The sequence below is a fragment of the Triturus cristatus genome, chromosome 11 (genome assembly GCF_964204655.1).
Source record: "Triturus cristatus chromosome 11, aTriCri1.1, whole genome shotgun sequence".
NCBI classification, from domain to species: Eukaryota; Metazoa; Chordata; class Amphibia; order Caudata; family Salamandridae; genus Triturus; species Triturus cristatus.
The window spans coordinates 1,164,165,612-1,164,191,859 of NC_140594.1; the positions used below are offsets into that span (position 1 = coordinate 1,164,165,612).

The following is a 26,248-nucleotide window of genomic DNA, read 5'->3' on the forward strand; positions in this document are numbered from 1 at the left end:
GGGTCCATCCATGGATTTTAGTAAGCATACAATATTGGGTTGACGAGTACATGTTGCAAGTGTGAGAGGTTACAGGGCAGTCATGAGTGTATAAGTTCAAATACCTACTAAATGCGCCAAAGTCAGAGAGCACAACATCCCTTCAAGGCATGTTGCATTAGCAACACACACATTGATCTTGTATGTAAACACAATATGAGCACTGTGGTAACATTCATCCATGAATGCCACGTCCACTGTTCAACCAAGTCTGATTGTAAGATCATGTAAAGCCATGGGCAGCTTGACGGATCCCTGTCCATAGCTAAGACGCCCACTCACACATGTTGCCAGGCACTGCAAGCAAAGACAAATGCAATTACAAAACTTCACCAAAGCACACATGCTCACTCCAGGGTGTAAGCCCTGGTCAAGCAACAACCACAATCCCTTGCAGGCTGAACCACAAAAAGTCACTAAATGAACCTGTGCCCAACGCTGGGTAGCTAGGCACAAAAAGCAGCCAGTCTTAAATTAGAGGGAATTTGTAAACTATACAGCACAGTAAGAGTAATAAAGTGGACACAGAAAACAAGCAGAAACCCTAACCAATATGAGAAAAATAGGGTGCATTTATATAAATTATCTGACACCAACACAACAAAAATCCAATCAGATTTAGAGGAAATTATGAGAAAAAGTGTCTGAGAAGGGAAAGTTCAGCAACGCAAGGTTGCAGGAGTTGTTTGAGAAGGGAGCATTGGTGTCAGATAGCCCTTTGGACGAAGACACAGGGAAGAGTTCTAAGTTTGGACTTAGTCTGTGAAACAGAAGTTGAAGATCTTCAGCTAGATGAGGCAGAGGGCTATAGCTGAATACAGTTAACACAAGGCTGGATACTCCTTTGCTGAAGGACTGCTGGAAATGGATTTGCTGCTGTGTAGAAGAATGTACAAGGAGAACCAGCAAAGTCAATCTGACCAGCTCTGCATCTTAGGTGGATAGGCAAGCAGGTTGCTCCCTGTCTCCTGGTTCTTTGAGCACTTTAGGGCCAAAATGTGTCTGTTCTGAGGTTTGGAGTTTGACCATCCTGGCACCTTTAGCACCCCTTCGAAGGGTCCAGGTCTGGAGGGGAACCACGGGGTGCAGGACTCACACAGGCTGAGTTCAGATGTGGCCTCAAGATAGAGGAAACCTTTTGTGTCTCTGTGGCTCTGAACAGGAGGCCAGTAAAATAACCCTTGTGAGTCACTCTGGATGTCATGAAACAAATGAAGATCCAGTCCATGTACCCAGGCAGAAGGTAGTAGAGCAGCAGTGCAAGAGGGTAGCAATCCAGAAGAGCAACAGTCCTTCAGAGTAGCAGTCCAGCAGAGTTGCAGTCCATCCAGCAGCACAGCAGGCCTTCTTCCCGGAAGAGTATCCACACGTCCAGAAGTGTACTGAAGAATTGGTGTCCTGAGGTCTCCTTTTTATACCATGGTGTTCTCTTTCTGGATGGTGGGAGAAGCTTCTATACAGTGACTTTGAAATGTATGGCATTTAATGACTCCCTGACTCCCAGATAAATGTGTGACTGTGTGAAGTGTGAGAACCTTTATGTGAATGCAGAACACAGGCTATTCTGTTGCAGGTGTAGCTATGCTCAGCTGTGCAACCATCCTGCCAGCAGATCGTTTATTGAGGCACACCTACTCAATATGTGAATGTCTGGTGGGAATTCACAAATTCATTTACACATAGTCATGTGATCCAGGTCATGCTATAAGAACAAAAGGGCTACGGGCAGTCAAATGAGAATGTTTTGCCAACTGTAATATGTCATAATTGATTTCATGGAAAGGAAATTAGTGATATCATTGTTAACTCCATACAGGTGAATGAGGACAGGTATAATACAAGGGAAGCAGTCAATCAGGGCTTTAACCCCATCCCGATGGATCAACTGGGAAATAACAACTTATTAATATCGATAATTGGGGAAGGTACAAATATGGATCATAACCAATTTGAAAGCAAGGACAATGCCGAGGTTCAACTAATTTCTTGGAACATTGCCGGAATAAGAAAAAATATGTCTGATCCTGTATGGCACAACTATATTAATAGTGGGGACCTCATTTTATTTCAAGAAACATGGGGAGTAGAAAACTTTTTTAAAGTAGGCTACAGGTCATTTTATATACTGCATCAAATCTAAATAAAGGTAGACCCTCTGGTGGTTTGATAATCTGGGTAAGAATTACACTGGGCATTGACTTTAAACAGATAGACTCTAATAGTCCTGACATTCTGGTCATAAAATCCCAAAATGTTAAAAATCGGGTAATCTGTATTATTAACATTTATAATAGACCCCAATCGTCAAATAAAGAATCAGAGACAATAGCCCAGTTAGACAGCATTATCTATAATCTAGACCATAAAACTATGTTGCTCATAGGGGGAGATTTCAATAGGAACTTCGAACCAGTTATGGGTCTAGAAGATATCTATGGGGAAGAAGATAATGCTAATAATATCCCCAGTATTGATGCAAGCCATACAACACCCTGTACAAAAGGCTCCTTGCAACTGTTAAAAATGACAATGGAACATGGTCTACGTTCCTGCAATGGGTGACTTCCATCAGATTGCCCAAGTAAACCAACCTTCAAAAGAGGTTGTTCTACTAGCCACTTAGATTATATACTGGGTTCTTTAAGTCTATGGCCAATGCTTATGGATCTGAAGGTGGATAACCGCATAGAAAGTGACCACTTGCCTCTCTCTTTGACTACTCTTAGCTCACTATTCGTGCTCCATACGGAGAAGGTCCCCCGAGATTACAACTCTTCACATGATCCTTTAGAGTCAAATAATCGCAGGTCCTTAAAATGGCCCGCTGTAATGGGTAAAGCTGCCATTATTAAGAACATTTATGAACTCTATGTAACACTCATGTCGCCGCTAGTTGATATTAATACTAAAGATTTTTCCTCAACAGCAGTGCATGGGAACCTGATACAGCAACTTAGTGAGATCCTTTCAAAAGAGACTAAAAAATTACAATCTTGCCGAAACAACCGTCCGAAGGAAGGACTTTGGTACAATAAAGCCTGTCGCCAGGCCAAATTAGAATTAATAAAAGCGGTAAAAGGGAATCAAACAAACATTGTTAGAGATAAGAGAATGCATTACAAAAAAAACATTTTATTAGCTAAAAAGGAATGGGATGAAAAAGTTTGGACGGACTTGCTTCAAGCATGTAAACTTAAAGACCAAACATTGTTTTGGAACCTTATAGCTAGAGGCACTAAAGAAGGAACCCTATCCAGGGACAGGTTTTTAGAGGAAAATATCTGGGCCAAACACTTTTCTACATTGTATTCCTGTGGAGGGGATAAGGAAGAGTGGATACATGAATGTACAGAGTTAAATACATGTGAAACATCCTTAACATTTAGTTTGACAGACACTATATTAGCTATTAATGCAGTCAAACAGGGCAAAGCTCCAGGGCCAGATAAAATTCCCGGCGATCTCTTGAAACATGAGAATCACTTGTGGGCTCCATACATCAATTTGCTCAGTAATGATATTGTAAGAGGAGCTCCAATCCAGGAGACCTGGCGGGGCGCAGAAATTGTGACTATTTTTAAGAAGGGAGATAGACTTAATCCCATCACATTATAGACCTATCAGTCTGATAGAGGTCCTTCAAAAGATTTTTGCCCGTCAACTTTTAAGCAAGCTAAATATGGGGATCGAGGATAATTCTATTTTAACAAAATACCAGGCAGGTTTTAGAGTTAGAATTAGCATGGTAGACCAAGTTTTCAGATTTCTATGTTTAATCTGGAAATATATTAATATAAGTGTAGGAGAGTAGGGTCTGCTATCCTATGGTCACCCCAAATGTTTGCTTTTTGCTTCACTGGTTTTTGACATATTGAGGCTGTGGGCCTGCCAATCAGACCCCCAGCCTGCTGTTCTCTCTACTAAATTTACACTATGCACCCTAGGTGCATAACCAATTGTAAGTGGATCACCCTGTGAGCCCCTGTACCAGTGTACACTAGGTACCCAGGGCATTGGTGTATCTAAGGCCTGCCAGGGGCTGAAGCATGTATTATGCCACCCCAGGCTTGGCCTAACAAATTTGACACAACTGGCTGATCACTCAGCTGGGGTAAGTTGGTGTAACCACCTCTTACTTAGGTGTAGTATACCTATACCTAACCTTAAATGGGACACATGTTAACCTATAAGTCACTCCTATGGCAGGCCTTAACAATCCTGAAGGCAGAGTGCTTGGTTCCATGTGAGATGGTGCTCTGGCATGAGCTGAGCCTGTCTGCAGTGGTCGGAACAACTTCCTTCTACTGTTTCCAGATATCGTCATACCATATACTCAAGTGCATTATAAACCTCGCGGTTAAATGCTAACTTTGGTTTGGCTTTATCAAAACATGTCGAGTAAGGTGTCATACGAATTGGAATACTAACCCCTCGCCAATTCTGGTGACGGGGTTAGCATTCCACCCTTCTAGAGGGACACGACATGTACAGTACCTGAAACCCGGGTAAAATCAGACATAGCCTCAGCTCCAAAAAATGGATGCTGCCACCACAGACACAAGTCTGCCCTCCTGCTGCTGGGAGTCCTTCCAGCTTGGGAGGTGTGGACAAAGGGTTTCCTGCCAGGGGAGGTGCGTGCACCACCCCAGACAGGATTTTGTGTATTGGTCAGGTAGGGCTGAAAGAAACCAGACATGCCTGAGGCTCACAAGGAGCCTCGGTGCTTATGCCAGTTCAATCCGGTCCTGGGGCACACCAGTCCCGGGCCTGGGGCGAGCTGGACAAAGGATTGGGGGTGTAACCACCCCCCTTCCTGGTCCCACCCTTAGGGAGGGACCTAGCAGGTAGTCCGGCCCCTAGAATCCGCTTAAAGGTAGGAGCTGTGTCCTAAGACTTCAGACATCCTGGAATCAACTTAACTACAAGAAGAAGACGGGAACTTCGACGCTCTGCCGCACAGAGGACTGAAGCCAATCTCCCCTGTGGTCAGGGAGTGACCACCTTGCTAACGCAAGCACCATCCAGCGAATCAACGTCTGCTTTGCCGCCGCCTCCCGCCGGAGCCCGAGCCCAGAGACTGACAAGACCTGGACCTCCAGACCTCTCACCGCCCGATCCACAGTCCCTGAAAAAGAGGAACCCGTGGAGGCACCGAGACACGTGGAGCCAGCCATCTTGAAAAGACCACGACAAGCTGCAAGCGCAACAACCGAGGCTCCCTCCAAGTTGTGCTTTGGGATCTGAGAAGCCCAACACCCGAGCAGCATCTGCACCAAAGGTGAGCCCTCCAGCATCTCCATGATCTGCGTGGGGCCCTTCTGCATTTTGCCACTCGACGCGCCTAACCGGTTGCTGGCCCGCTGGCTAGTGGCCATCTTGGCGACGAACTTCAAGAACTACACCACTGGTCTGGTTGCTCCAGACTGGCCCTTGCTCCTCTCCAAAGGAGCAGTCCCTCTGACCTTGCTGGTCAGAACCATCAGCTTATTTCGTTTTCCACAACAATTGCTTTTGCCAAGGCTTGTTTGCTTTGATCAAGTCGCCGACACCGCCAACAGTGAGAGCCTGCATGGGACAGCTCGTGAACCGACTCCTGGACGTCGTCGACCTTCAGGGACCACATGGTTGCAGAGACAAGCTACACCTTTCTTCCTGTTTGCATCCGACATCGCCTGGTACCCACCTGGTGCCACGCTGGTCACTGGCTAGTGACTGTGAACATTGTCCCCTCTGCTTACAGGTCTTCTACAACTCCAATCCACTCTGGGATCCACCGCATTTCTTCCGGACCGATCGCCTGCAGCATCTTTGACTACAGGCTCCATTGAACAGATAGAAGAAATCCGACGCACTTCGAGACCTATGCACCCGCTTCCTGTGGGTGAGGTAAAGCTGGCACTCCGGTGCCCAAGTGTAGAGTATCATCTCTAGGGTCTGTGTTTCCAATCTTGAGTTCATAGTCCATCCGGAAGATCCTTTTTGCAGTAACTTTTACGCACCCATTGAAAACCTATGGGAGCTCGCGTGTGACTATTTGCTCTGCACACGCAACCCGTGGACCTCCTGGTCACTAACTGAAGTTAGCTCCTTGTAGGCCCAGCGATTCTAGAGGCCCTAGGCCTTTTCCCTTTTCTGTTCGTGGTACTTATACCACTATTTTAGTATATGGTTTGAGTGGCCACCAGGGCCTATCCATATAAAGTGCAACTTCTGTGTATTCTAACGTATTCTTGTTTAACGATTTGTGCTCCTGTGCTCATAAAGAGTCTAAGGGATACTATGAGAAATAAATACATATATATTTTCAATATATATCTGTGTGGTGTCCTTTCATTGGTATAAAAGGGGGTTACATTTGGTAAAACAGCATGCTTAACACGTTTCACGAGTTTAGCCTCAAAGACAGCTTAGCCTACGCTACCACTAGGGCAGCTAGTCCGAAAAGGTTGACTTACAACTAGGGGTGGGCGGAATTTGCGGAATTAACCTTCGCAAATTATCGCGAGAATGTTTAAAATTATCGCAAACAAGCAGAAATATCGCGAAGATGCGGAAGTTTTTTTGCCGGCATGTTCGCGAGATTTTCTGCATGGTTGCGGGTCGCCAACTTACCCATGTGGTTGCTTGCGGGCGCGGCCATCTTGTTTTGAGTTGTTCTCGCGGTGCATGATCGCGAGAAGAAAGACGTGATCGCGCGACGCATGACGTCACTGCGGGCGCGAACTGTCGCGAGACAGCGCAAATGGCTAAAAACAATACAACATCTCATGGAGAACGCGACCGGATCAAGAAAACTTGTCGGCGAACGCAGGGATTCAGGTAAGGCGATCGCGCGCGCGCGAGAATGTATCATTTTACAGCGCGAGCAAGAAACAAATTATCGCCAAGCTGCGGAAACCGGAATTTTTGACATTTTCGCGCTCTCCGCGGAACGCAAAAATGTCAAATTATCGCAATTTCCGCGAACGGAACGAAATTTTTGCCCAGGCCTACTTACAACCACACCATAAGGGTTGCTTGGCATGGTACAAGGTGGTCACTTTAACTAGTGAACATCATATACCAGGCCAACTTCTCACATTGGTGAGCAGCGGTTGGATTTGAACATGCTGTGTTTTACCATTGTAATCTCTTGGTTACCAATTGAAAGATCACATAGGTACCTGTAGGTACATATAAAACAAGATTAGATATACTTAAGTTCTACTGAACTTAGTTGTTGTAGAGCAAAGGGAGTAGCACACCCTGACTACAACTACTAGATAGATTTAGTAGGTAAACCCAAGTGTAGGTAGATTGCAACACATCCACGCACACTTAAGAGCAATGGCTGGGGCAGAGGGTTCCAATGTACCCATCTCTGTTGAGAGTGACCCCCAGAGGGTACCATTCATCTTTGCTACCCTAAACCAAAATGAGCTCAGGCAGTTGGCAAATATCAGGGGCCTTAAACAGCCCAAGAATCCTACTTCTGCTGAACTCAGAGAGCTTTTACAGGCTGATGAAGATCAGAAAGCTCTCAGGAAAGCCTCCCAGTTAGGCCCCTTAGGGACAGGAACAGGAGGCCCCCCTTCTGAAGATGCTACTGAAGTACCCCTTTCCAATAGTCATCCCTTAGATGAGAATCATACTACAGAGGAGGAAAGTGGTGGGGATACAGAAGGTAGTGAGGATGAAGGGAGAACTAGCCCAGTGCCAAGTGTTATACGTGGCCCAGCTAACTTAAGGCTATTGGGGACTGACAATGGGATCACCCCATTGGATCTCCCCAGTGGACTTAACCAGGGGTCTGGGAGGCAAAGGAATCACTCGGGTGAATCTAATGCTTCTCATACCTCTAGAGGCTCTCAAGGTCACTCCAGGAGAAGGATGACCACCCCTCAGAGGAGGGAGCATGAGGCCAGAATGCAAGAAGCCCAGCTGAGGATCAGGAGGCAGGAGCTAGAAGTAGCTCTGATGGAAGAGAAACTGAGCAAGGCTAGGTAGCATAAAGAGAGTGGGTCTATACCCACTGGTGGCAGCATTGTCCCTAAGGACAAATATAGGGTCTTTGATAATAGGAACCTGTCCAAGGTTGTGCCCCCCTACAAAAGTGGGGATGACATTCACAAATGGATGACTGCTCTTGAGAGAGCCTGCAAAGTGCAGCAGGTTCCTGAAGACCAGTGGGCAGCAATCTTATGGCTCTCCTTTGAGGGGAGAGGCAGAGATAGACTCCTCACTGTTAGAGAAGAGGATGTCAGAAATTACAGAGTCCTGAAGAGTGTCCTAGTTGATGGGTTAGGCTTAACCACTGAACAGTACAGGTTAATGTTCAGAGACACCCAGAAGATACATACTCAGGACTGGTCTGAATACATTGAATGTGCCACTAAGGCTTTGGAGGGTTGGTTGCTGGGAAGTAAGGTATCTGATTATACAGGATTGTACAATTTGATGATGAGAGAAAAGATTTTAAATAACTGTCAAAACCAGCAACTGCATCAACACTTGGTTGACTCTGATCTGACCTCTCCCCAAGAATTGGGAATGAAGGCAGACAAATGGGTCAGAGCCAGGGTTAAGCAAAAGAACCAGAACCAGGGCCAAGGGGGTGATCAGAAGAAAACAGACCAAAAGGGTGGAGATCAGAAATCTAAAGACCAGAAGTCTTCAACAGGGCCCCAAACTAATGCTAAAGAGGGTGGGTCCCAGCCTAAAGGGAAGAAGAAAGAAGGTCAAAAGAAACCCTGGTGCAACTCTTGCAAAAATACAACTCACTGGACTAGTGATTGTAAAAAGGGTGGAGCCCCCAACACTGTGGCCCCTAAGGCACCTGCTCCCAGTACTACTGTTAGCAGTGTTGGTCCCCAGATAAAGGGTGTAGTGGGAATCACTATGGGAACTGAAGGAGATTCTGACTTAGACAGAACCCTGACACAGGCAGTCCTGATCTGTGATGGGGACATAGATTTGTCCCTGACTGTGAGCCCCAGTAACCTGGGCAAGTACAGACAGACTCCTTTAATTAATGAAAAAGTGGCTCAAGCCTACAGGGACACATGTGCCAGTGTCACTATGGTGACACCAGGCTTTGTGGATCCTGGACAGTACATACCAGGTGAGAATTACCTGGTGACCAATGCCAGCAATGCTACTACTTCACATAGTGTGGCAGTTGTTAACTTCTCATGGGGAGGGGTAACTGGCCTCAAAAGGGTTGTGGTTAGTGCAGACCTCCCAGTAGAATGTTTGTTGGGCAATGACCTAGAGAGTTCTCTATGGTCTGAAGTGGAGTACAGGACACATGCAGAGATGTTAGGTATATCACCACATGTCCTTGCTGTGACCAGGTCACAGGCCAAAAAGTGCCTTACTGGACCACAGGTTTTGGATCCTGGAACAATGGACCAAGCACCTACCAAGAAGAAGAACAGGAGGGTCAAGGCTGTACCTTCCCCCCTGCCTCAGAGTGATGATCAACCTTCCCAGGAAGCTGATCTAGAGAACCCTGAAGGAACTGTCCCTGAAGAGCTTGAACCTGATCAGGTTGAGTTTCTGGGGACAGGGGGACCTTCAAGGGCTGACTTGAGGCAGGCTCAGTTATCCTGTCCCTCTCTTGAACCCCTCAGACAGCTGGCTGCTTCTGAGGCTGCTGGGAATGCTCAAGGTACCTATAAAGTGTATTGGGATGATGGGCTCCTTTATTCAGAGGCTAGAGACCCCAAGCCTGGTGCAACCAGGAGGTTGGTTATACCTCTGCAATTTAGGGGCTTCCTTCTTACCTTGGCCCATGATATTCCTTTAGCAGGACACTTAGGCCAGAACAAGACTTGGGACAGGCTTGTCCCTCACTTTCACTGGCCTCACATGAATGAAGATACAAAGGAGTTTTGTCGCTCCTGTGTGACCTGCCAAGCCAGTGGCAAATCAGGTGGCACAACAAAGGCCCCCCTAATACCACTACCTGTGGTGGGGGTCCCCTTTGAAAGAGTGGGAATAGATATAGTGGGTCCCATGGATCCTCCCACTGCATCTGGGAACAGATTTATACTGGTGGTAGTGGATCATGCCACCAGGTATCCAGAGGCAATTCCCCTTAGGACCACTACAGCACCCGTCGTGGCCAGAGCCCTGCTGGGAGTATTCTCCAGAGTGGGGTTTCCTAAGGAGGTAGTTTCTGACAGAGGTACCAACTTCATGTCAGGATACTTGACAACTATGTGGAAGGAATGTGGTGTCAACTACAAGTTCACCACCCCTTATCACCCACAATGCAATGGGCTTGTTGAGAGAGTCAACAAGACCCTAAAGGGTATGATCAAAGGATTACCTGAAAAGCTCAGGCGAAGATGGGACATCCTTCTACCCTGCCTTCTGTTTGCTTACAGAGAGGTCCCACAAAAAGGAGTTGGCTACAGCCCCTTTGAATTGTTGTTTGGGCACCCTGTAAGAGGCCCACTGTGTTTAGTGAAGGAAGGATGGGAGTTACCTCTCAAAAAGCCTAAACAAGACATAGTGGACTATGTACTTGGTCTCCGCTCCAGGATGGCTGAGTATATGGAGAAGGCATCCAAAAACCTTGAGGCAAGCCAGGCCTTACAGAAAGCTTGGCATGACCAAAAGGCTGTCTTGGTTGAGTTTCAGCCAGGACAGAAGGTATGGGTGTTGGAGCCAGTGGCCCCAGCAGCACTCCAAGACAAATGGTCTGGACCCCATACAATCCTGGAAAAGAAGGGAGAGGTCACCTACTTGGTGGACCTAGGAACTCCCAGGAGTCCCCACAGGGTGCTCCATGTTAACAGGTTAAAAGCATATGTTGACAGGGCAGACATGGGCTTGCTCATGGCTACAGATGAGGGACAGGAGGAAGAGAGTGACCCTCTCCCAGACCTGTTGTCTCAGAACCCTGAAGATGGCTCAGTTGAAGGAGTGACCCTTGGAGGCAACCTCACTGATCATCAGCAGACTGAATGTAGACAAGTTCTACAATCATTTCAACACATGTTTTCCTTGATACCTAGCCAAACTGACTGGTGTACCCATGTGGTGGACACTGGTGACAGTCTGCCTGTAAAGAACAAGATTTACAGACAACCTGACCACGTCAGGGACTGTATAAAGGCTGAGGTACATAAAATGCTGGAATTAGGTGTCATTGAACCCTCAGAGAGCCCCTGGGCTAGCCCAGTGGTTCTGGTACCCAAACCTCACACCAAAGATGGCAAGAGAGAGATGAGGTTCTGTGTGGACTACAGGGGTCTCAATGCTGTCACCAGGACAGATGCACACCCTATTCCAAGGGCAGATGAGCTCATAGACAAACTAGCTTCTGCTAAGTTTTTGAGCACATTTGACTTGACAGCTGGCTATTGGCAAATCAGATTAGCTGAGGAGTCTAAGGCCAAAACAGCATTCTCAACCCCAGGTGGGCACTACCAATTTGGGGTGATGCCTTTTGGTATGAAGAATGCACCTGCCACCTTCCAAAGGCTGGTGAACCAAGTCCTTACTGGGTTGGATGACTTTTGTGCAGCATATCTTGATGACATTGCTGTCTTAAGAACTATGGGTCCATTGTGAATCCTCTTAATGATCTGACATCCAAGAAGATGCCCAAAAAGGTTCAGTGGACAGTAAGCTGTCAAAAGGCATTTGATGACCTGAAGGAGGCCATGTGCTCTGCACCTATCCTGAAAAGTCCTGACTACTCCAAAGAGTTTATTGTCCAAACAGATGCTTCTGAGTTGGGTGTGGGAGCTGTGCTGTCACAACTTAATGTAGATGGTCAAGACCAACCCATTGCTTTTATTAGCAGAAGGTTGACCCCCAGAGAGAAGAATTGGTCAGCCATTGAGAGGGAGGCCTTTGCTGTGGTGTGGGCCCTGAAGAAGCTGAGGCCATACTTGTTTGGCACTCACTTCAAGATTCAGACCGACCATAAGCCCCTCTTGTGGCTAAATCAGATGAAGGGTGAAAACCCCAAACTGCTTAGGTGGTCCATTTCCCTACAGGGGATGGGCTTTACAGTGGAGCACCGGCCAGGTACTGACCATGGGAATGCAGATGGTCTCTCCAGGTACTTCCACTTAGGACATGAAGACAAGACTGGTCAAGGCTAGTTTAATGTCCCTGCGTTTGGGGGGGGGGGGGGGGTTGTGTAGGAGAGTAGGGTCTGCTATCCTATGGTCACCCCAAATTTTTGCTTTTTGCTTCACTGGTTTTTGACATATTGAGGCTGTGGGCCTGCCAATCAGACCCCCAGCCTGCTGTTCTCTCTACTAAATTTACACTATGCACCCTAGGTGCATAACCAATTGGAAGTGGATCACCCTGTGAGCCCCTGTACCAGTGTACACTAGGTACCCAGGGCATTGGTGTATCTAAGGCCTGCCAGGGGCTGAAGCATGTATTATGCCACCCCAGGCTTGGCCTAACAAATTTGACACAACTGGCTGATCACTCAGCTGGGGTAAGTTGGTGTAACCACCTCTTACTTGGGTGTAGTATACCTATACCTAACCTTAAATGGGACACATGTTAACCTATAAGTCACTCCTATGGCAGGCCTTAACAATCCTGAAGGCAGAGTGCTTGGTTCCATGTGAGATGGTGCTCTGGCATGAGCTGAGCCTGTCTGCAGTGGTCGGAACAACTTCCTTCTACTGTTTCCAGATATCATCATACCATATACTCTTAAGTGCATTATGAACCTCGCGGTTAAATGCTAACTTTGGTTTGGCTTTATCAAAACATGTCGAGTAAGGTGTCATACGAATTGGAATACTAACCCCTTGCCAATTCTGGCGACGGGGTTAGCATTCCACCCTTCTAGAGGGACACGACATGTACAGTACCTGAAACCCGGGTAAAATCAGACAGAGCCTCAGCTCCACAAAATGGATGCTGCCACCACAGACACAAGTCTGCCCTCCTGCTGCTGGGAGTCCTTCCAGCTTGGGAGGTGTGGACAAAGGGTTTCCTGCCAGGGGAGGTGCATGCACCACCCCAGACAGGATTTTGTGTATTGGGCAGGTAGGGCTGAAAGAAACCAGACATGCCTGAGGCTCACAAGGAGCCTCGGTGCATATGCCAGTTCAATCCGGTCCTGGGGCACACCAGTCCCGGGCCTGGGGCGAGCTGGACAAAGGATTGGGGGTGTAACCACCCCCCTTCCTGGTCCCACCATTAGGGAGGGACCTAGCAGGTAGTCCGGCCCCTAGAATCCGCTTAAAGGTAGGAGCTGTGTCCTAAGACTTCAGACATCCTGGAATCAACTTATCTACAAGAAGAAGACGGGAACTTCGACGCTCTGCCGCACAGAGGACTGAAGCCAATCTCCCCTGTGGTCAGGGAGTGACCACCTTGCTAATGCAAGCACCATCCAGCGAATCAACATCTGCTTTGCTGCCACCTCCCGCTGGAACCCGAGCCCAGAGACTGACAAGACCTGGACCTCCAGACCTCTCACCGCCCGATCCACAGTCCCTGAAAAAGAGGAACCCGTGGAGGCACCGAGACACGTGGAGCCAGCCATCTTGAAAAGACCACGACAAGCTGCAAGCGCAACAACCGAGGCTCCCTCCAAGTTGTGCTTTGGGATCTGAGAAGCCCAACACCCGAGCAGCATCTGCACCAAAGGTGAGCCCTCCAGCATCTCCACGATCTGCGTGGGGCCCTTCTGCATTTTGCCACTCGACGCGCCTAACCGGTTGCTGGCCCGCTGGCTAGTGGCCATCTTGGCGACGAACTTCAAGAACTACACCGCTGGTCTGGTTGCTCCAGACTGGCCCTTGCTCCTCTCCAAAGGAGCAGTCCCTCTGACCTTGCTGGTCAGAACCATCAGCTTATTTCGTTTTCCACAACAATTGCTTTTGCCAAGGCTTGTTTGCTTCGATCAAGTCGCCGACACCGCCGACAGCGAGAGCCTGCGTAGGACAGCTCGTGAACCGACTCCTGGACGTCGTTGACCTTCAGGGACCACGTAGCTGCAGAGACAAGCTACACCTTTCTTCCTGTTTGCACCCGACATCGCCTGGTACCCACCTGGTGCCACGCTGGTCACTGGCTAGTGACTGTGAGCACTGTCCCCTCTGCTTACAGGTCTTCTACAACTCCGATCCACTCTGGGATCCACCGCATCTCTTGCGGACCGATCGCCTGCAGCATCTTTGACTACAGGCTCCATTGAACAGATAGAAGAAACCCGACGCACTTCGAGACCTATGCACCCGCTTCCTGTGGGTGAGGTAAAGCTGGCACTCCGGTGCCTAAGTGTAGAGTATCATCTCTAGTGTCTGTGTTTCCAATCTTGAGTTCATAGTCCATCCGGAAGATCCTTTTTGCAGTAACTTTGTAACTTTTACGCACCCATTGAAAACCTATGGGAGCTCGCGTGTGACTATTTGCTCTGCACACGCAACCCGTGGACCTCCTGGTCACTAACTGAAGTTAGCTCCTTGTAGGCCCAGCGATTCTAGAGGCCCTAGGCCTTTTCCCTTTTCTGTTCGTGGTACTTATACCACTATTTTAGTATATGGTTTGAGTGGCCACCAGGGCCTATCCATATAAAGTGCAACTTCTGTGTATTCTAACGTATTCTTGTTTAACGATTTGTGCTCCTGTGCTCATAAAGAGTCTAGGGGATACTTTGAGAAATAAATACATGTATATTTTCAATATATATCTGTGTGGTGTCCTTTCATTGGTATAAAAGGGGGTTACATTTGGTAAAACAGCCTGCTTAACACGTTTCACGAGTTTAGCCTCAAAGACTGCTTAGCCTACGCTACCACTAGGGCAGCTAGTCTGAAAAGGTTGACTTACAACCACACCATAAGGGTTGCTTGGCATGGTACAAGGTGGTCACTTTAACTAGTGAACATCATATACCAGGCCAACTTCTCACAATAAGGAAATCTCACTTATATGTAGATTTTGTGGACCTCAGAGCAGCCTTTGATCTGGTCCCCAGGGGGAAGCTTTGGAAATCGCTAAGGGATATGGGTGCCCCCGGGGAAATTCTCCAACAACTGATCCGGCTGCACGAGGGTAACTACGCAAGAGTGAGGTGGGGACCTAATGGAGAGCTGACAGTGAGAATAGATATAAAGAGAGGCGTCAGGCAAGGTTGTGTTTTGGCGCCAACCCTCTTCTCCCTTTATGTGAATGATATCCCAGATACCCTTTTGGGTTGCGAGCATGATTCTCCTAAGCTGTGTGGTCAAGCCGTTCCGGCCCTATTATTTGCAGATGACACGATTTTAATCTCCCAGACCCCTAAAGGACTACAGAATCTGTTGAATAAATTCCTGTCCTATTGTCTGGAGAAAAATCTCGAAATCAATGCTTCCAAAACTAAGGTCATGAAGATCAGTCCTCACAGGGGTTTTAACAAAGCTTTTTTTGTAAATAATGAAAAGATTGAACACGTGCAAAATTTTAAATACTTGGGTATTACCCTTGATACTAAAATGAATTGGAAGCCACAAATAGAAAAATCGAGGTTAATACTAACACAAAATCAAGCCCCCATAATTAGGAAGTATAAGAATAGCCTTGTTAGAGCAATATCACCTGCAATTGAGCTATTTAAATATAAAGCTCAATCGGCTACCCTATATGGGGCAGAATTATGGGGCCACATAGCAAGAGATGCCTTTTCAGTTCAAGAAAACAGCTTTTTCAGACAACTTTTAGCTGTTCCAGGCTGCACCCCTTAACCCCTTTATTTTGGGATTTGAACATACGTCGTTCAGATGATCATGCCTACCTACGCCCACTATTATATTGGGTTCGCCTGTGGTCCACTGATGAGCTAGTGGACTACAGAGATGCACTAAAGGAAATAATGCAAATAAAGAACACCACCCGATTGGCATGGTTAGTGCACATCGAAAACTGGTTTTCAAAGCTTGGCCTACGTAGTTTTTGGACAGATCCTGATTCCCTTACCAATTCCTCTAAAAAATTGCTGAAGGCAAGGTATTAGGAATATACTCATAATCGTCCATTACAAAACTCTAAAGCAGGAATATTGACCCTTAAATTTTCCGATGTAAAAATAGAAAGTAAATTTGAATGGTTTATGGATGAAATTCAGCCCCCTCTAGCTAAATCATTGTATCTAAAGTACCATTATGGTATTTTACAATTTAAATCTAGAATATCAACGTGGGCGTGTAATAAAGGACTTGGGCCCAGTACCAATTCTGACCTGTGCCAATTGTGTGACATGGGTGTTAGGGAGGATGAGGCCCATGTTCTATTTATATGCCCCGCATATCTGCAGGCAAGGATAAAGTGGATTAAACCCGTTTGCCTCCTCTTAGGTTTTCAGCGCATTAAAGATGGGGAAAGAGTGTTCAAGGGAGACACGTCACAGACTATAGTATTCAGCTTGAGTCGTTTTCTTCTTGCTGTAGCGATAGTTAGGAAAAGAAATGGCCTAAAAATGTAATGGTATTATCAGGATAAGTACTGATAAGACATATATTAGCCTTAAAGTTTCATCCAATGAATGCAAATTTGTTAAATAAGGGGGATTTTCTTTCGGACGCCCCCTTTACACATTAGTTACTCGTAATATGTGTAAAGTTTTATAGACCACCATGACTCAATTACCGATTAGTTCTGACATTCTTCTTTTTAACTTAATATGTCCTTGTATTTTTAACTTTTAACTTTTCTATTATATTTATTTTTATATATAAGTATTACCTCGCTCATGGATGATTGGTTTTGCTCCAAAGGACCGATGAATTCATACTGTGCTTGGAAAAATCTCTAAAGCCTTCATATACTGTGTCGCCTTCAAAGATAACCCTCTACTAAGTAAATATTTTATGTATCCATGCATGTACCAACTGTATTTCCCCCAAACGGCATATCCAGTTTATGATGATTGTTTTTAAATATTGTATTGTACTCTTTTATGGTTATTTTAACCAAAATAAAGAAGTTGATTGATTGATTTATAGGTCATGTTTATAAAGTGGAATTATCTTGTGGAAAAAAGTAAAAAAAAATAAAAAAAAACTAATTTTTTCAGGTTTTTTGCTTCTAGATAAAGGCGCATAGTGGTTGTAGACAAGGGCCCAACCCCCAAATGTTGTGTTTTTCAACTTTCTAAAAGTGGCATTTTTAAAATTATAATAAAAAAATATGACTTTTCCATTAAATAGGTATTTCTTTCCAATTTCATAGATGTCAAACTTGATCTAGCTAACTTCTCCCAATTGGAAATGACAGCTTATTAAATTAAAGAAAGATTCTCCAATGCCATCCTGTGGGAGGGGTAAGCAATGGTAAAAGGCAACAGGTTTTGGGCTGACCCTGCAGAGGGGGCCAGGTCCAACACACGCACTGCCATACATGTCTGCTGTAGCACAGGGACCCTTTGAAAATAGAAGTCAATATACAGGCTCTGTAGTTTGAGAAGCTCGCCAAGTTTCAAAACAATCAAGCGTGAGGATTCTGCACCTTCACCCACCTTTGGTAACACTTCAATTATGTAGGTTTTTAAAGATTACATTTTCCTGTAAGACAATGTAGATAGATTGTCCATTTGCATTGGCTGGTGTTCTGTTTTATTTCTATTATTTATACACACATTTCATTACAGATAGTAAAATTCTGTATAGCTGAGCTTAGTTCTGATGTTTACATCATACGAAGGTGTTTGAATTTTATTTGATGCAATTGCAGTTTCTGAAATGAATGATCTTTTCCCTAGGAATCTGTTGGGGACATAGTTGTATATGGACTTTTTATAGTGACGGGTATGGTTCCCCCTGCTCTCCCAGCAGGTCTGGCAGTGGGAATCATGTATGCCCAGAAGAGGCTGAAAAAGAGTGGAATTTCCTGCATCAGCCCTAAGAAGATAAGCCTTTTGGGCTGGGTCAATCTCGTCTGCTTTGACAAGGTATGTAGATGTTTTCATCATGGGTTTTGTCTGTGCCTGATTAAGCAGGTGGTAGCCCTAGCCCCCAGGGCGTACCTGTGGCCATTTCTCCAACTGGTCAATGCCCTTGTGAACCCGGCTCTTTCTCTCTCACTCTGTTCACACTGCTCTCTCTCTCTCTCTTTCTTGTACCACTGTTCTTTTGTGACCTTGCCTCTGTTCGCTCTTTTGCGCTTTTGCTTTACCACATTTTTCTTTTTCTCTTTCTCTTTCTCTTTCTCTCCTTGCCAATGTTTTTTGCAAAACACCTGCTGTGGAGCATGGACCAAGTAGAGCTTTCTGCCTGTGGCCTGCGTCCTTCCAACAGCACAGTACATGTCTCCACAGTCCCTTACACTTCCTGCTTCCCACTGTTACTGCTCCCTTGTGTTTCTTTCCACAACCTCCTCCTCTTCCGTTAAGTTTCCATCATCTTCTACTATCGCCAGCTCAAACATGTGCTCTCGACCAAGCTACTCCATGTGCTTGTCCACATACTTCCCCGTGGCATTAAAGTGCTTGAAGGGCTTGTTCTCAAGGCCAAAGACTGTGTACTTGAGCCCAAATTGGTCTATAGTGTCTTTTGCAGCTAGTTGTAAAAGGTCTGGCAGTTTTCAGTTGGGTCCCCCTCTCCCTAGGTGGCCATGTTGAAGACTGTCAGTGCATTGTCGATTTCAATAGGTCTGCTCAGGTCAGCCATCTCGGGCTCCTAGGGATCAGCAGATATCGCACGACGGCTGTACCGGTTGACATCATAGGCAAGGCAGTTGAAAAATTCTTCATCTCTTCCACTTTGAGAGCCATAATATACCACAATGTAATACCCTGTTTTCTTCTAATTTTCTTCAAAGCTATTTCCGTGAACAGATGTGGTTGTTGTTGTCTGGATTTTGAGTCTCTTCCAATCTCTTTTGGGAAAAAGAGACCATAGGTGAACAGCCCAACAAGCAGATAGATGTTGCCCATGCTAACCAAGGCCTCCTCTTGTGGGCTGCTGGCATCGTCTGAGGGTGTGATGTTTGGGTCTATTTCGAGTCCCCAATTAACATCTGTGATACTTCCCTACGTGTTAGCAGCACTTATTGGACCTCCTGCAGTCTGTGTGTTAACCTCCCACTTTTCCTACTATTGATGGTTGACCACTAGGGGTGGGCGGAATTTGCGAAAGCGACTTTCGCAAATTATCGCGAAAATGTTTAAAATCTCCGCAAACATGCAGAAATATCGCGAAGATGCGGAAGTTTTTTTCCCGCCCGTTCGCGGTATTTTCTGCGTGTTCGCGGCTCGCCAACTTACCCATGCGGTTGCTTGCGGACGCGGCCATCTTGTTTTCACTCTTCTCGCGGTACATGATCGCGAGAAGAAAGACGTGAGCGCGCGACGCATGACGTCACTGCGGCGCGAACTGTCGCGAGACAGCGCAAATGGCTAAAACAATACAACATCTCATGGAGAACGCGACCGGATCGGGAAAACTTGTCGGCGAACGCGGGGATTCAGGTAAGGCGATCGCGCGGGCGCCAGAATGTATTATTTTACAGCGCGAGCAAGAACCAAATTATCGCAAAACTGCGGAATGCGGAAATTTTGACATTTCCGCGCTCTCCGCGGAACGCGGAAATGCCAAATTATCGCAAATTCCGCGAACAGAACGGAAATTTTGCCCAGGCCTATTGACCACCCCAGTCCTGTTGTCTGTGGTTTCCCAAACCTTGCCCTCATCCTGCTGTCTGTACTCTACTAAACCCTGCCATTTTCCCACTCTCCGTAACTTTCCAACCCTGCTCTCCTCCTGCTTTCTGTTGTTTCCCAATCCCACCATCCTCCTGCTGTCTCGGTTTCCCACCCTAACACTGCTCTACTTTCTGTGACTTCCCAACCCCAAAACCGTGCCACTATCGGTGGTTTCACATCCCATGACCTCCTCACATTGTCAGTGGTTTACTAGGCCTGAGCGGTGAACTTCACTCCATTTAAAGAGTTTGTGCAATTTTAGAGGCCTGGGACCGCACTGCCACCTCACATGGGCTAACCACGTTTCCCTCCCCCATGACCCCGTTGTTTGACAATCCGGATTTCACCCCTGGGTTGGATCCTAGGGCATTTACAAGCTGGCGTCGTACCTCTTGCCGGTCCTTAGGGCACTTGTTTGATCTAGAGGGCATACTATCCTTCCCACAAGTCAAGACACACCATGGCGTTCCAGAGTCCGATCGGCTACAATATTTACAACTCCGACACTGGGCACTCGAGCCACAAATTAAAGCTGGGGCTCAGCGCTTCTTAACCCCATATGAGAAGTGGCTGCTTACTCGGTCTTCCGATAAAAAACTCATCTCTGATCTATATAAACACTTGCTTGCATCTACTACCCTCACCTATAAGGCCGGACGGGCAAGATAAGAGCTGGGGAGGACTCTCTCTAACAAAGAATGGGACAGCATATACCATAGAGCTCGACACTCTGCGTACCATGAAGGATTAACAGAGACGCTGCCCAAGGTCGCCACCTACTGGTATCATACACCGGAACGACTAAACCGCTTTGACTCTCGCGTTAGTGATAGGTGCTGGAGGGGCTGCGGGGAGGTGGGCACTTTGGAGCATATTTTGTGGAGTTGTGATCACATCCAGTCCTACTGGGCAACAATTTTGGATGAAGTAGATGCTCACCTAGATACGCAGCTTCCTCGCTTTCCAGCCTATGTCCTCCTTGGCCTACCCAACCCACTAACATATCCCCTGAAATCCCGCAGAGACCGCCTCATTGCCATTGCCCTAGGGGCAGGCACTCAGAATATAGTAGCACATTGGCACTCCCCACAGGCTCCTCTGCACTCGGGCTGGTTACAGTGGCTGTGGAGGATCTTGGGCATGTAGAAACTGTCCCTCACACTTGCGGGCAAGGGGGAGGTATTCCCGGAACTCTGGCGACCCTTTCTGTCTCTGCTTACAACGGAGTTCCGGGAGTTAACGAGCCCCCGGTACCTCAGGCTTCTCCGCCTTGCGGATACTGAACTCCCTGCGAAACGCAAGCCTCGAAGGCCACGCTGAATTGCGTGTATCGGGGACCGTCCCTTTTTTCTTTTCTTTATTTGTATTCATAAACTGTGGACAAGGGGGTGAGGGTGGGGTGGGGTTAGCGGGGAGTTTTGATTTGGGGGTTTTGCGTTTGTTGTTGAGGGCACTTGTTGTTGACCCGCTCCTCACATCTTTCTTAGTAATGCTACTATAGCCGACACTAATTGTCTGCATTGTGCTGTCTTTCAGGAGCATGAGGTCCTGTTGTTTGTTCTTTGTCTCTTTCAAAAATCAATAAAACAGATTTAAACCATGAAGAGTTTGTGCAGTTTTCTGAACTCCGCACTCCGCGGAGCTCGCGGAGTGCAGAAAACTCACGATCACGAACGTTAAGTCTGCGATCGCAAACGGTAAGTTCGCGAGCTGCCGCCGTAGATTTTCTACCCTAGTGGCAGGAATACCAGCACAAACTGCAGTTCGCACTGCACTGCGCCACTCACCGTACTTTGCAGAGTTTTTTGTAAGTTCGCGGAGTTCTGCGTAGCAAACCTCTGGGAACTATGCCCAGGCCTATGGTTTACCTCCCCCTGCCCTCTTCCCACTGACCATGGTTTCCCTTCCACTGTCCGTGGTTTCTTTACACTCCTTCTGCCCTTCTCTTGCTGTCTGTAGTTTTGTTCAGACCACCTGCCCTTCTTGCTTATGTTGCTTGCCCACCCCCCAAAACATGTAACATGGCTTGAATGAAAAAAGCACTTTAAAATAGTCAACATTGGCCGCATCATAGCACTTTTTTAAACTTTAAGTCATGTTGCACTGCATTTTGGGCTGCTGTGCAACATGTAAAAATCAAACACTAACAAAGCCAATAGATCTCATACAGGTGAAACCTATTGGCTTTGCCATTGCTTGTTTGTATTGCCACTGTTTTGTGCCTTTTCACTTTCAAGCCCTTCCTTTTTGTGCCACTCTGTGTTGTCACTGTTTGTGCCCTTTGTTAGCCAGTCTTCTTCTTTTGTGCCCATTTATTTGCCCCTGCTTTGTGCCTTTTGTCTTGCCAGTCTTTCTCTTTTCTGCCTGTTTGGTTTGCCACTGTTTCCTCCTTGTGTGTATTGCCACTGTTCAATTTTCTGTGCCTGCTGTCTCTGTCCCCTTTCACACCTGTTTTCTTTTCTCCTACTTCCCCATTTCTATTTTCCTCCCTCTTGTGCCTCCTGCTCTTTCCCGCTCTGTCACCTCCCGCACTCCTACCAGCCTCCCCCACCACCACCTGCACTCCTTCCAACTCCCAGGAGCTACTTAATGGTGGCCGCAGTATGGATTCTCTTAGAGGGCACACTGCTGGCACACCAAAGGTGCCCCAAAAGCAAGCCCATCTGCATCTGTCCATGCCAGGAACAAGCCAGAAACCCTGGTCCTGCCTAGGGCAGGGCGGTAAACTCCACTCTGCTGGCAGAGTTTGCAGAGAGAGCATTGAGTTCTGGAAAACTCCACCAACCGCCGCATGGCTGAGTTTTTCTTGCATGTGGCTCACCAACGCTAAATGGCGAGCGAGAAAATCCTGGTGCTAAAAATCAGCATGAGCAGCGCAACGAATCAAAATTCCACCTCTCATGTAACTCCACGGAATATTGCAGAGTTTGTAGGTAACGTGAAAATCCACAAGTTCCACCCACCCATAGTTCTGCCCTGAGCCACCATTACCCCGCTGCATTGCTTCAAGCCCTCAACCACTGCCGATGCTTGCCTCAGTGCTGTTGCACTGCCCAACACAGAAGGAGCCTTCACATATAACACCTCACTGACTTCTTCAAACCTTACCACAACCACACCAATAGCACCGACACTCCACTCACTCAAGCACCATTGAACCAACACCCACTTGGACAGCTGTCCTCCTTATCATGCTTGCTTCTCAATACCAACTCCATCAAAGAACACACCATGGAGATCCGTTACCTGCTGGATGATGCTGCCTCAGTCCTCCTGTTCTTCATGCTAACCAGGCTGGCCACAAACTCAACACCAGACATCACCACAGCCATCCCTGATGAATACAAGGTTGTCAGACAAAACAGCCAACACAGACCCGAGGAATAAATTACAATCACCTTAAAGGACATCATTAGCTGCAGCACCTCCACTGAAACCAGTACAGACTACATGGAAAACCTCAAATTGAAACTGCATATCACATCCACCTTCACCCTGAGTGGAACCCCGGTCCACTGTCCCCCAGGACCCTGCTCCAACTTCACAATCAATATAATGGACTTCATCTCTAAACTCCAGGGCCTACATCCTCCTAGGAGACCTCACCTTTCACCTAGAAACTGGACTGGCTCTGACTCAGTTGCACTACTCAAAAACCTCAAAAACCTTGGACTCACTCAACACATCACAGCCCCTAATCATGCCCCCGGACCCACACAGGACCCCCTGTCTTTACATTCAAGTAATCCAAGTAATACTGTCCTTAATGCACAATACTATTTCTATGCAACATTATTGATTACACACGTTGATATTATCTCCCTGACAAGGAACTGTTGAACTTCCAGAGCTCCAGGTCCTAATGGTTTACCCATTAATATTGTCAAATATGGTCCCACTCCCTGGAGTAGTTTCCACTATCAACTACTTTCTAAATTTCTGGTTTCTGGTATTATACCTCGATCATGGAAAGGCTCGACTATATATCCTATACAAAATAAGACTCATTGAACACTGGGATTGTGATGGCAAGATATTTACAAAATATTTACTAGGCAAACTAAATGATTGGCCCAATAAAAAAGAATAATGTAATTTAATCAAAGTGGGTTTCAGATTGGTTGTGCAAAAACAGCTAATATCACTACCCTGACATTGCTAGCACAGAAGGTAAAATAATTTACACTATGGTCCTGATTAAGTGTTTGGCGAATGGTGTTAGGTCAATCGCCATGGAGCAGTACTTTACGCCTGCCATGGTTAGGGTACTCTGCCCGTCAACTTTAGAGATGTCCAGGGCTCTCCGGACAGTTCTAGCATTTACTGGAACTGCCATCACAGTGATTCCTGTACATGCATTGAAAGTGTGCTGTGTGCCTCCATCAACTTTACAGTGTTGCACCGCACACTTTCATTTTCTTTTTTTGTTTTCAAAAACAAATTCCCAAATTGGTATTTTGGGGGTAAAAAAAAACCTGTGACCTCCTACCCATGGGAGTTTACACTGATCACATCAGGATCATTGCAACGTTTTTACTTTTACATGCCACCATGTTTTAAGTACTGGTTTATAAAAGTAGAAACAGGCCATGTGTCTGCCCACAATAAATCGGTGGGCAGACACATGGCCAAACCTCGAACAGCCATTATTCTGTCGGACCATTGGAGGAATAAGTAGATGGCGGTGACAGAGTTGTTTTCTCCATCTACAAACTGAGGTTCACCCTTATGTAAATCAGGTGAGTGGACTTTCAATTTGGCACAGAGGGCACTCTGTTGGCTTTGCAATGGACTATCCCCTCCACCAAATTCTAAATAAGCTCCTGTCTTTCTGCTATATAGATTACAGCACCATGTTTAATGAGGCAGACCAGAATCTGCGGAATTCGGGAGTTGACAATATATTGACGCACTACATCAAGATAGGTGGCAATTAAATTTTATAACAGATATATCTTATCACCTCACAGTGCCAACTCAGAACGGATTAGAACACAGTTGGATCCTGGCACCACTTCTGTTATCCTTATATATTTTGGATCCAGCCCTATACTATTATACTACTGATGGTGTGCCACTGAAATTAGGCATTATGACCAATTGAGCACACACAGATGCTCGAGTGATCCTCTCAATGACCTCTAAAGGGTTCAATACCAGTTTTCAAAACTGCGTGAATCCATACTTGTAAGCCGCCATACGGTAAATCATTCTAAAATGAAAGTAGTGTATTTTGGAAAAACCTGGAAACAACACTCATGGAAAATTGGGAATGTGATAGTCAATAAAGGAAGTAAATGCAAGTATTTTGGCACTGTTGTTGATGAGAAACTATCCTGGGCTTAGCAAATCAATTGAAAGAAGTAAGAGCCAGAGTATTTAAAAAATCGGTCAAAAGGTTTGCCAGGATATATGAAGGAACAGCCATGGGGCACAGAACCAAGGTTCTAAATGTAAAACTGATTCCTAATCTGTATGTATGTTCTCTTGTTGTTATATTTATTGTAATCACTCATTAATACAGAAACATTTTTACACATACCTGAATGGCAGCGTACATTTCCATAAACCCCCCAAGATATCTCCGCTCAACTGTACTCTCACTAGCAACAATCTTACACATGCACAAAAGCAGATCAGGAGGTCAGGTTGCACGCATCCTGCAAATTTAATATGACTGTGGATTGGATTAGCAGAACTTCATAATATAGCGACTGAGTCTTCTTATATCGTCAGTAAATGTTGGTTCGGCTAACGCAGAGTGCTGCATCTGAACCCCCAGAGTTATAGATGCTGTCTTCAGTCTCTAACTTGACCATTCTTATTCCCAAGGAACTTGTGAAAGCCGATCTATCCCTTTTGCTTGTCATTTTTGCGTGCCCAAGGTTTCACAAAGAGATGAGACAATAGTATATTTTCAAATGTTTATTGAAATGATCTAATCCTTGTAAGTAAAACATGAACTGTGTTTATTAGATAGACAAGGCAAATGAGTGTTATTAGCATTATTGGAATGGTGAAAAATCAAACCAATTCAACCTTGTTGATTAGTCCTAATATTACTCCTATCTATAGCTAATACCCTAACACTAGCGAGAGCATGATGGAAGTACCCTTCCACCAGAAGCAGTTGGAATTATCTAACCCTACATCCCTTGATCTAATGTCTCAGGAATCCAGCCTCCCTGCATTAACAAATGCCCTCCATCTAATTATGCAAGCCTACGCACATCTGCCTGTTCATTGATCTTCCTTCATAGGATGAATGCCAGGTTCAGCTGAGCTGCATCTATTCTATTCTATTCTATTCTATGCGGAATTTGTTAAGCGCACGGACACCCAGGGGTTTCATGGCGCTGAAGAAAACAGATGAGAGATGGATAGTGAAGGGTCAGAAGGTATGGTGTTCTAACCGTACGCTTGTTTGAATAGCCAGGTCTTCAACGCTCGCCTGAATTCTGTCAGCTTGGAGCAGCTCCGGATAGACAAGGGCAGAGAGTTCCAGGTTTTTGGGGCGAGGTATGCGAAACTGGATCCGCCGAGTCGTTTCTTTTT

The 26,248-nt window shown here is 46.2% G+C and overlaps 1 protein-coding gene across 1 annotated transcript in view; it reads left to right on the forward strand.

Annotated features, from left to right (window-relative positions):
• LOC146788643 (putative cation-transporting ATPase 13A4) overlaps window positions 1-26,248 on the forward strand; it is a 383,399-nt gene that overhangs the window by 166,884 nt on the left and 190,267 nt on the right. Inside the window, 1 exon segment of the mRNA XM_085635852.1 lies at window positions 17,753-17,941. Coding sequence (XP_085491978.1) covers window positions 17,753-17,941 — 189 coding nt within the window.